Consider the following 12363-nt stretch of genomic DNA (forward strand, 5'->3'; position numbering starts at 1 on the left):
AATCTGATTCGACGAAATCTGGTCTGAATTTGTGACCCGATTTGAAAAAGGCCACTTTTTGCACAAGTTTATAAACAGTAAATAGTTCAACAGGTAAAATTTTCAGAATTATTGAGACTTAGAAGTAATCTCAAACATAATTTCATCATAGAAATGTCTACTCTGTTGAGATCACGGCAACACAGAAACGTATTAAAAGATGGATCACATCATCCGAAGGCAGGCAGTTCATCCATTACGCAGTTTCCTGTCCAACAAGTAACTGAAAGGAGGGTGAGTGGCATTGCCTTTTAGGAACGTATCAGAAAGCACCTTGTACATAGCTTCAGTGAGATGAACTCCATCCCAATTTATGTACTGAGACGGGCTTTTACAGACGGTGGCAGAAGGCGTGCCGCACGTGGCAGACACGTCAAAGTTGTAGGGGTCACCGCTCCCGCAGCAGGCCTTGAATCTCTCCGTGAAACCGTACTGGCTCGGACTCTTCATTACTGTGAGGTATGCATTCCAGTAGTCAGCATAGGCTATGACAGCATGGGGAAACTGTGTCCGGAGTTCATGCAACTTTGCTTGGAGCACAAGGTTGTGGCTGTAGGTTTGGTGGTTGACGCTCTTGACACATCCGATGCGGTCTCTGTCGTCTTCCGGCGCCAACGTCATTGACAATGGCAAGCACCCTGAAAGTGGCAGACCTTGGACGACAACGGATTTTGCACCCTTCTTTAACAATGCCTGCAAGCCAATGTTTTTTTTTATATTTATATTAGAATTAAGCTCTCTAGCTTTCTCAACCCAATAATACCCTCCCCGTTTCTCCCTCTCCCTCCCTCCAATCGTATATGGGTTGATGCCGCATCAGATTGGGGGAGCCTAGAGGGGAAGATTGGGTGCTTCGAATCCCCATCACTGAAAGTGAACTTTTCAGCTTTGGTATAGAGAGAGAGATTGTGTAAAGGGAACAGTTAGATGCGTAGACCGTGGTGGAGCGGGGGTGATTTGGGTGCGTCTGGGCTTCGACGGGGCTGGGTTGGAATTTTTGGGGTGTTGGCAGCGCGGCTGGGCTGGGGATTTGGGGTGTCGCCGGCACCAAATGCTTGAGGGAGATGGCACTGGGTCATAATTGAAATAAAAAAGGTAGTGCTTTCTCAAGATGAGGCACTGATGCGATAAGGTTTTCCAAGGTTCTGATGCGATAAGTTGTTTTGAGGAAGATCGAGAAGATAAAATTTTAAATAAAATAAATTATTATTTTAATATCTAATATTATACATTTTTCAATCATTTAATATAATCACAGTAGTTTTATGTAAAAATTTACCAAACAATCGATTTTGCTTTTTTTTCAAAGCACTTTTACCAAAAAAAAATTTACCAAACATTCTACTATTTTATTTTACAGCTGTTTATTCTCACAGCACAGTATAAGCAGTTTTTTTTTAAAACACATTAATACCAAACTAGCTCTAATACTCATAAGCCATAACCAAAACACCTAGAAGATTTAATGATCTGTAAATTAAGCTTTTTGACTTTAGGATATGTTAGTAAAATAATTATACAAGAAACCACATCATATAGCATATGAAAACATAATTAACGGAAGCCTTGGTCCAATTTAGTCAAACTTTAGTTAGGTGTAGCTTGCTAAACGGATCGTGTTTGTCGTATTTGTGTGATATCCATTATCTTAGCGAGTTGTGTCGTGTCAAATCTGTTATCTTAACAGGTGACCTGATAACAACTCGAATCGTTAATAAGTCATGTCGTTTCATGTCAAGCTAACAGGTCATACACAAAATTGTCATGCCTAATGTTTAGATTTGGCAAGCGATATCTTATCGGGTTCTTAATAGAATACACGATAAAGACCCGACTCTCTAACTGATTCTTTACGGGTTAACTCGAAACTTGTTGTATTCGTGTCATTTTGTGTCAAGTTTATGAGTCGTGTAAAGAATTGTCAAACTTAGCTAGGTGATTTAAAAAAAAAGGAAAATTAATTTTCATGCAGTACTTATTACGTTTCTTCTTCTGCACGCTCATATTCATTCCGTTCCTTAATTCTGAACTCTTCAATCCCAAAGCCAAAAATGAAAACGGGTGTTTAATGGGAGAAGATGGTTCGTGAAAATCAGTCTAAAATTAAATTAAAAACATATAATTGTCAGACCATTTTGTTCTACCCATAAAAATCAACAAAATTAAAAATGGTACCTGGAGAAAACTAGTAACCCTACTGATCCCAAGCTTCTGAATTGTATCACCAGGCACATCAGATCCAAGTGTATAAGCATAATCATTGACCCCAATTTCTCCAACCCAAAAAAGTGCATCATCAAATTTGCAACGTGGTCCTCCAACTTTGCAACCTTTACTTTGCAAGAACTTGTTGAACCAAAGCAGCTGAGTCAGGATAGACTGAGGAGTAATGTCAAGGCTGAGGTTGTTCTTCACAAAGAACTCGTGCTCTATGGCGGTGGAGCCGGCGACGGCGAAGTTAACTCCGTGAGTTGAGTCTGCTGTGGCATTGCTCGAAACGGCGCGGTAGGGTTGCAAGTAGGGCAAGGAGAGTGACTCGGCGACGAAGTCAATGACTAGGCGTCCGTCGGAGTAGCGGTTTGTGGGGTGGTGAAAGTAGGTGATGCCGTAGGGAGCGTTTGAGACGTGGCCGAAGCCGCTAGGGCCTGAGATGGACCTTGTATTGCCTGTGTCTGTGAATGAGTCACCAAAGGCGTAGATTTTCTTGAAGGGCAAGGCAGGGTTTTGTTTTGTTGCGGCCGCGGAGGCGGAGATAGAGGAGGAGAGGAGGGAGGAGATCAAGATGGTGAGGGTAACGAGGGTAATTTGCCAAGATGTGGGAAATGAAGAAGAAGAGGAAGCCATGTCTAAAGCTCTGTCACTACTAGCTAGCAACCATTTTACTATAGTTTGCCCTTATATACTTTTTATCTTGTTCGAAAAGGGTAGATATGTCTTTTTACTTCAAGCAGTCTTTATTTATTTATTTATTTTTTTTTAAAGTACACTATTGGAAACAAATTAAAGACAAGCTTGAGGAAATTATTGTTATATGCTATTAGTAAGCAAGATTGTAAAACATTTAGAATTGTAAAACGACATGAAGTTAGGCAAATGTTGGAACTTAGAATCTCTCGCAATCTTTTTCTCCAACATTTTTGCACTTCATTCTCGGAATGAAAATGGGAGAAAGAAAATTAAGGAATCAGCAAATATTGGGCATTAACCTAGGAAAACTATTGATTTACGTAATTGGAAGTATAAGATTGTTTTGCTATGACGAAATGCAAATAAGATTGTTTTGCTATGTCAGTTCTTTGTAACTTGTTGGTTTTGTGATGCAATTAAAAACCAACATGAGCTATGAGTTCAATTGACACTCGAATAGATCATCGTATTATAATTACGAGAAAATGTCAAACAGTCAAAGTTAAAACTTGAAAGTTACTCTATTAAGGTCACGTTTGGTGTGCTCGATGAGATTGGATTTTCGGGATGTGATTAGATTGACAGGGACACATAAGATAGGACTTGTAACTTATGTATAAAAATATGTTAGATATTTCATTCAATTGTGGATTCATAACTCTTCTTGCCTAGCCATGTCCATCGTATATTTTAAAATAACAAACTATGGGCTAGACTTAACTTTATTTTAATTGGTCACAACATATCCCAACTCATCCACCGAACATATCCTAAAAGGTGTTGTGACTCAAAGGGGAGTTATAAATTTGGATTAAAAATAGATGGGTCTTAAATGATCATCTGTCACTCGCCACTCCCTCCCCCCCCCCCCCCCCCCTCAACACCAAAAACAAAAACTGATTTCCTGCTGATTCTTTAGAAAATTCAAAAGAAAAAGGAATTAATTTAGATTTGAAAGTTTGCGGCTTTGGCGGTGCTTTGATGTGCATCCTTAAATTTTGCACCCACCGCTGTGACCGAACAGATATAAAACGAATCTTGAACAATGTCATTTAATTTGGTCTCTTTTGCAGATGGCTGTGTTAGATGATGTGTATATGTGCTACTTAGTACTAAGATTCGATGATATTTATTTTCACTTGTAAGTGAGAGGTCTTATGTTCGAATCTATTGGATGACGAATTCGATATCAAATTAGATTGTTAATTGTGTGACTTAGTCAAACTCCCCCTTCCCTCAATGTAAAATATATCTTTGTACTAAAAACAAATGATGTGCATAAGTATGCGCGGATGCAACCAACGCCATAAGAATATGTCACTGTTGGACTCATGCGAGTCTCCTTTTGTTTATGTAAGAACTAAATACGTATGCTCGTAAGTGCTTTTAGATTATATAAGGCATGATATCTATAAATCATATAGTTTGTTTATGTCTGTTCGCCTGCTGTATTTTCTTACTCATCATATATCTAAAAAAAAAGATCATACCCAGTGCACAAGGCTTCCGCTTTACTCATCATATATCTAAAAGATAAATAATTATGTCTGTTCACTTATATTTTCTCACTCATCATATAACTAAAAGATAGATAACAAACCAATAAAATATGACTGAAAAAAGTAGGTCAGTGGGCTTAGTATCACACATTTCTTATTAGAAAATAGAAATCCAAAGCGCACTTGGAAGTTCTTCACTTGCTTATTTAGCAAGTACTTATAAAATTAGGAACTTTAACGAAAAGCTCCTGGTACTGTTCACCTTAATGAAAAACCATATTTTTACACTAAAAAATCAATCCTGGTACTATTCACTTTACCCTTTATTTTGTCCTTATCATTAAAACTCAAAGTTTTCAAACTCTTTTCATTAGTCTTCCTTATAAAATTTTCAATCAAACACTATTAAAAGAGCTTTTGATTGTTCATAAAGCGCTTTTGGCACTTTCAAAAGCAATCGGAAACAATTAAGTGTTTTTGTTAGCAGTCAATAAATGTATACGACAGATGTTGTCCAACTATGGAATCCACTCATCAACGACTAACAGTCACTGACGCAGACAAACAGTACCTTCAGATAAGATCAATCTCATGTCTGAATCACTCACTAGAGCCAACTGCGGATAATATAAGACTCAAAGGGACATTATTCAAGCATAAATCACAATCCAGAACCAACTGCATTGGGACATGGATAACTTCTTCTGAGATTAGAACCAAATGATGAGCCGAATCAGAAAGTGAAAAGCCGAATCCAATTCAACTCCTATAAATTCAACTCCTAAGACAAGATCAGAGAACCCGCAACGACAATTCTAGCATGTTATGGATGCCAAACCAGATTCTGTCATCGGACCTCAAGTCAAATTCTATTGTCGAATCTCAACATGGCAGCTTTACGATTATACTGGTTGCTGAACGATATTACCACTCTGTTGAACTCGTGACTCGAAAAAGAGCCTTACAGTGGAATAAATCACAGAAGGTTCTGCCATTGCTCCATTCCCGTAATCTCCACAAGCCAGCCTCTTCGTCACAGGTGGGATGAGTGAAACTCCAAGTTCATCAATCGACATGATATGTTGCTCCGTGAAGGGATTCTTCCACATCAAAGTGTTCATGGCTGGTGCAACGAAGAAAGGCTTGCTGTAGTCCCATGCTCGTACAATGCAGGTCAGTAGATTGTCACACAATCCCCCAGCAATCTACAAGAACAACATGGGACATTAGTTCCATCTCTCATTCTTCCAACGAAACACAAACAGAAGCGATAAAAAATAATAGTTTGAGTAACATGCTGATGTGACGCGGTTTCTAGTAAAACAAATTCTCACCCATCTCATCTCATAGCAAAAACAACTTTATAAAGTCACAATATTTCCAGACTGCGAATATTACCTTGCCTAGTGTGTTTGCTGACAATGGGGCGATAACCAAGATATCAGCCCAACTGCGGAGCTCAATGTGAAGCACACTATCACCAACTTTGTTCCAGGTGGACCATTCATCCTCTTCGGTGTACAGGATTACATCCTTGGGAAGTGATGCTCTATCAATGAAATGCAAAGATGCTCTTGTGGCAACTGCTTTTACTTCTGCCCATTCCGAAAAACTATGGCATAGGTTGCCAAACTTTATGGCAGCTACACTTCCGCTAGCAGCAAGTAGAATCCGAGGCCTCCTTGGGGCAGAATTGGCTTGTTGCTCAATCTCTGGACTCGCAGGTTCAGAGCTCGTCATACCCTATTCAAAAGATATCAATGAGTTCATAAACATCCTTGATTTCCGATTGATCAAAACAATTTAAAACAAGAAAAACTGGGAAAGTGCCTCAATTTCTTTAAAAAAAGAAGTGACAAATCTGTAATGAATTCGAACCCCTGATCCACATACCCAAAGTACTAAAAGAAAAGGCAGCCATGATGGAAAACACCAAAAGATTTACTGCACCATAAACTTCCTCAAGAAAAACATATTCATTTATGTTCTTTACATGATCTTTAATCCCGCTTGAGTTCATTGAGGGCCAATTCAACAAAACACCAAAAGATTTTAACTTTCAATCTACACAAGACAGCTTCTTAATTACTCCAATAACAACAATAAACACTTTTCCCACTCAGTGAAAAAAAGATAACGAGGGAAATTTTATACCAAGAACAGCTTTTTTCCCAGAAAAATATCAATCCAAATGAATACACAAAGCATACAAGAAGTGCCTCCATCTGTTAGACCAACACAAAGCACTCAGTCTGAAAGAACAAAACTCGACAGTTCCACATTCCTCCCATTCAAGAAAGTGGCAATCTGAGATAACCAATGCAAGAAACCTACAGAAATCGCTAGTTTGACAAATCCACAACATGGCAATCAACAAATACGAACATTTTCAAAAAATAGCTTGTGAGAAAATCGTAAGATGTCAACAGAAGAATTAAAGCTCCGAAACAAAACGAACATACCCAAAAGTGTCCTCCGGACTGACGAAGGTGATCATTCATGACCTCAAATCGTGATAAAAGATGATCTTGAATGATCACAACAAAAATAATAACAAATGGAACTTCTAGCTGCAGGGAAAGCCTCTGAAAAAACTTAATTATAACTTAATTTTCTTTCTCAGAGACTTAAAACCAAACACCTTTGCTGCATTTATAAGAGAATGCTCTCTCCCTTTTCCCGCCCAATTCCAGTAACTAACTAACTAATAGCTGCAAACCCACACTCCTAACTAACTTTCATGACTTTGCCAGTTCAATAAAACAATAAAAATGAAAAATTTCCTAAAGTTTCATAACAATATGCGAGGGCGAGCCTTTTTCTGACCAAAATGTCACGCGAGTCATAGAAACAACCTATTTGCAAAGTGCAAATGTAAAGATGCGGTTACTCCCTAAAGTTGCATACGATAGACGTTCCTACTTGACCTTTGCAAAGCGGAGAGTCTTATTGGCTTGAGTTTTACTTTTTTTATCAAAACATATTAAAGGCGGAGCATTCTCCATTGTACCGAGGATCGATTCCCAACAATAATGATGAAAAATACAGATACAAAAGGAATTGTCTAATCAGACAAACAGATTAGACAACAAACAAAATTAGCATCATTTAAATAGTAATTGGAATTTAATCGCGTGTGATTTAGTACTAGAACGAAATAAAACTTCATCAATTGAGCGAGAAATTGTTACTGACTTGGAGTGGTGAGTTCCCTCTGGGCGTGGTTTGAGGGGGTTTAGGGTTTTTCAACCGATGGACCAAAGCGGGAATGCGAGCAGAAGAAACGGAATCAGATTCTTTCCCCAGTGATTCCGGCGTTGACTAAATTTGGGGAATGAAAATTTAGGTAGGGCCCGCCCGGAATCAGTTATCAGAATCTCAGATCCCTGATTTGTCGGGAGTCCAAACCGCTAGATAGAGGGGAGGGTATTTGGGACTTGATTGTCTGCCCTCCTAGTTGTGGTGCTCTTCCATGCCCTCCTATTTTGTACGGTCACGGTTAAGCCACCGTCAATATTTTATATTAATTTTTTAATAAGATAATAAAACAAAAAATAATAAAAATATAAAATATTTACGTGGCTTAACCGTGACCGCACAAAATAGGAGGGCATGGAAGGGTACCACAACTAGGAGGGCAGACAATCCTTGTCCGGGTATTTGGACTCCGGAGGAACGGCTGCATCCGGACCCAGAATTTTCGGTCCAAAGTACCCTTGTACTTTTTTCAAGGATTGTCTCCCTTCCATTTTTTCATTTTTTCATGTCCTTCCATGTCTTTCTGTTTTGTGTGGTTACGGTTAAGCCACGTTAACATTTTATATTATTTTTTATAAAGATAATAAGACAAAAATAAATAGTAATATAAAATGTTGACATGGCTTAACCGTGACCACACAAATAAAAGTACATGGAAGGGCACGAAAAAATGGAGGGTAGACAATCCTTGTCCATCCTGCCATTGAACCTTCAACCTCCTCTTCCCAAGAAATTTTTAATTGTGACAGGAATACGAGTGATACACCATGTGCTTTTATGTAAATGGCAGAAAATTTTATTTTTTAAGTTATTAACTTTTTAACACATATATCACACAATTTGTACAATGACACATGATGTACCACATTATGTGCCAATCATACTGAAAAATCTTTCATGCCTCCCTCTACCCAACCATCACCCACCCTAAGAGCAAGTCCACCGTTGGTGGTTGCTCGGGGGACAGGCTCCAGGAAAGGGCCCGAGGGCCGGTGGGAGGAAGTCCAGCGTTGGCTGGCGAGGGAGCCCAAGCAGGCCCGAGCGCCAAGGCGGTGGATTCGTGCCAGCCCGAGCGCCTGAGGTGGATCTGACGTCAGACGCCTTTTTTAATATTTTTTAATGTTAGTTCTGCAGGTGCGTCCAGGACGGCGGTGAGGCGGGTGAGGGCGTGAGGCGGTTGGGATGGGGAGTACAGAGGTGCGTCCAGGACGGTGAGCGGGATGGGGAGTACGGAGGTGGGGGTGAGGGAAGAGGCGGGTGAGGGCGTGAGGCGGGTAAGGGTGTGAGGCGGGCGGGATGGGGAGTAAGGAGGTGCATTCAGGACGGCGAGCAGGATGGGGAGTATGGAAGTGGGGGTGAGGGAAGAGGCGGGGAGGGTTTGGGGGATGGTGGTGCTGATGAGGTGAGGGTGAATGCGAGGGTGAAGAAGGTGAAGAAGAAGAGGAGCCACGGTGAAGAGGGGGGAGAGAGAGAGAGAGAGAGAGAGAGAGAGAAATAAAATAATAATATTTTATGGATTAGGTGAGAAAAAAATATTAATATTTTATTACCAATTATCAGGGGTGGTTCCAATGGTGGAGATGCAAATGACAATTACTGTTTAGTAAGGGTAGTTACTGTTCACTAGGTGGATTGAATAGTGGATTGCCAGGGAGAAGAGGTCCAAGGGTAGAGTTGCTCTAACTCAGCATAAGACCAACGCACTAGCCTTCCAAGAGGGGGAGATTGTTTGTGTGTTTTTTATTTGTTAATATGTGTGGTTAATATTGGGGAACAAAAGGCACTGGATGTTTTACCATTTAAAAAAATCTTGGGTAAAATACACTTTAACATCTCAGGTTTAAGGTTTATTACAATCTCATACAATATCTTCAAAAAATTTCACTTTCATACCTTAAGTATTATTTTTTTTAATATAATACATCCATTACATTTTCCATTCATTAATCCGTTAAAAACTAACGTGTTGACATATTTGTACTAGTAGCAAAAATAATAATTTTTTATACATTAAAAATATTATAATATTTATCCTTAAAAAAATAAATAAAAATAAAAACCAATCAAACCCAGAAACATCCCCCGATCCACTCCCTCTCTCCTCCGCCCCACCCCACCTTCCCACCTTTTCCAATTCTCATTTTTCTCTCTTCTTCCTCCTGTCTCTTTCTCTCTCCCACCTCCCCCCAAATTGTAACCCCAAACATAAAACAAGGCTTTGAGAAACTTTGTCTGCAACAAGAGTTTGGAAAAAAATAATCAAACGGCTTCTTCACAAAACTAGCCCAAGCAAGAAGTTTGAAACAGGATTTGGGTTCCAATTAAAAACCAAAAAATCAACGAAATTGGCTTTTGCATTTAAATTTTCAGTTGAAATCAAACCTTACACACCCAACATCTATAAATTATCTCCAGATCCAAACCATCCTCCATCTGAACATCAAGCGTAACCACATCTCCGGCCCCATTCCGGACCTCTCCAACTTCACCGCCCTCAAACTCCTATTCCTCTCTTACAACAAACTCTCCAGTGACTTTCCTGCCTCCATAGCTTCTCTCTTCCATCTCTACCGCCTCGATCTGGTCCTACAACAACTTATCCGGAGATATTCCCGCAAAGTTGAACCATTTGACCCATCTCCTCACTCTCCGGCTCGAGGCGAGCCCTTTTTTTTGTTCGATTTCAAGTCTGAGCCTGTGTGAATCTGCAACACCAACTGAAGTTTGCAGATTTGCGCCGCACAAGGTGATTCGACGAGGCTGCAGGAGTGGGAGGGCCAGTAGGCGGCGGAGGGAGCGTTGAGGTCGACGGAGATGTGGCTGGGGATTGGCACATGAAATTAGAGTGTTTAAGGAAGACGAGCAAGAAGAGGGATGGATGAGGGGGTGAGAGCAGAGATAGTGGGACTTAAGTTTGTCTGCCCTCCTCTCCTGTTTTGTGTGGTCACGGTTAAGCCACGTTAATTTTTTATATTATTTTTTATAAAAATAATAAAAAATAATAATAATAATATAAAATGTTGACGTAGCTTAACCGTGACCACACATGACCACACAAACAGGAAAGTACGAGAATGACACCAACATGGGAGGGCAGAGAATCCAAGTTCGAGATAGTGAGTGAGGGAGACGAGTGAAAGGATAGTGGGGAGAAGGGGATTTTTGGGTTTTTGTTTTTTTTTAATAAAATTAATTTTTTTTTGTTTAATGTGGCAGCCAAGCCAAGTCCGCACAAATAAGGATCCTTTATTTTTCACATCATCACTTAACAGATTTTTTAACGGTTATATGAAATTGAAATAAAATACTAAGTAAATGTATGAAATTGAAATGTTTTAAAGATGTTGTAAGAAATTGAAATCAACCCCAAACTTGATGGGGTAAAATGTAATTTACCCAAAAATCTTTTACTTTATTAGGGATAGTTTGGAAGTGCTTTTTAAATAAGCGCTTTTAGATAATATTTTTTAGTTTCTAAAGTAAAAGTGTTTCTTGCAATAAGTGCTAGTTATGAGTTTTTTGTAAGGAAACTATTTTAGGAGAAGTTTGAATCCGTTCCGTTTACATATTGATCAATCTTGGTTTGACATGGTTTACGGTCAGATTCGGGTGATTGATCTTCCTTTTCATAACATAAGTGACCATTGTAGCCATGAACGAACGCTAGCCTCTCAAGAGAAGGCACACTTATTCTGTTAACCAAGAGTTCAGATAGGAATAGCGGAATATGAATATCTAATTGTTAATTCCATTGATTGTATTCTCATATAACGATAAGTATCTCACGTAGCTACGGCCATAGGACTAGGTAGTTAGCTTGTTTCGGCCTCGCTCTTTGAACTGTATCCTTAAATTTCGTAATTGATAAGTCGCTTTAATAGATAAATATCAATGAAGTAATAAATGACCTAGAGAGTCGAATAAAGTGGCACATCGTCTTGCAAGGTGGAGTTTTACGCTGGATCATTCACTTTCCTGGTTCGAAGAATCTCCTGATATTATTAATGATTTGTTAATTGAGGATAGTCTTCATATTTAATTGGTGTGGGACACTCTTTTTTCCTTCGATCAGGTTGAAAGCCTCGACAAGATTTTTATTAAGGCCCATTGTTAGCACCCTATCCTCTTTATGTACGTATTTCTCTTTTTAATGATTATCGTACTTTCTCAACAAAAAACAAAAAACTCAGTGGTTAGGGGGTGGAAAAAATTCCCAAAAATCCCGATCCCAAACCAAAAATTTCCCAAACTGAAATTCCCGAAATTTTTGGGATGCTATCCCGAACCAATCCCGAAATTTTGGTACAGGATTCGGGATTGATTTCTCAATATTTCGGGAATCTCATACCGAACCGAAAATATATATTATTAATTATTATATATATATATTTATACATATATATTATTCTTTTGTAATTGATTATGGACTTTATGGTTTGAACTTATTACAGATAATGAAATATGTTATGAATTATGATATGATGTAAGCAATGTTGTTTTATTTATGTCGAAACCAAGAATGTTGGATCAGCTAGTTACTATGATTGAGTCTCTTTACTGTTTACACCAATAAATGAAGCTTGTTGGCATTGTAAATATGTATTTTACATATGCCGATTACTGGTAAATGGAAAGCAAAGCAGCACAAGGTAGCAATGCT

At 39.0% G+C, this 12363-nt stretch overlaps 2 protein-coding genes across 2 annotated transcripts; both read right to left on the minus strand.

Annotated features, from left to right (window-relative positions):
• Window positions 1-7: 7 nt before the first annotated feature.
• Window positions 8-2913, minus strand: LOC103456010 (GDSL esterase/lipase At3g48460-like). The gene is made up of 2 exons (XM_008395632.4): window positions 2215-2913; window positions 8-732 (listed from the first exon to the last, which is right to left on the minus strand). The coding sequence occupies exons 1-2, from the start codon at window positions 2881-2883 to the stop codon at window positions 229-231; spliced, it is 1173 nt and encodes a 390-aa protein (XP_008393854.3). The 5' UTR covers window positions 2884-2913; the 3' UTR covers window positions 8-228.
• Window positions 2914-5053: 2140 nt separating this feature from the next.
• LOC103456007 (phosphopantothenoylcysteine decarboxylase-like) lies at window positions 5054-8220 on the minus strand. Its single transcript, XM_070823716.1, has 4 exons — window positions 8112-8220; window positions 7641-7881; window positions 5844-6188; window positions 5054-5650 (listed from the first exon to the last, which is right to left on the minus strand). The coding sequence occupies exons 3-4, from the start codon at window positions 6183-6185 to the stop codon at window positions 5348-5350; spliced, it is 645 nt and encodes a 214-aa protein (XP_070679817.1). The 5' UTR covers window positions 6186-6188; window positions 7641-7881; window positions 8112-8220; the 3' UTR covers window positions 5054-5347.
• Window positions 8221-12363: the final 4143 nt, after the last annotated feature.

This window comes from Malus domestica, chromosome 06, assembly GCF_042453785.1.
Source record: "Malus domestica chromosome 06, GDT2T_hap1".
NCBI lineage: Eukaryota > Viridiplantae > Streptophyta > Magnoliopsida > Rosales > Rosaceae > Malus > Malus domestica.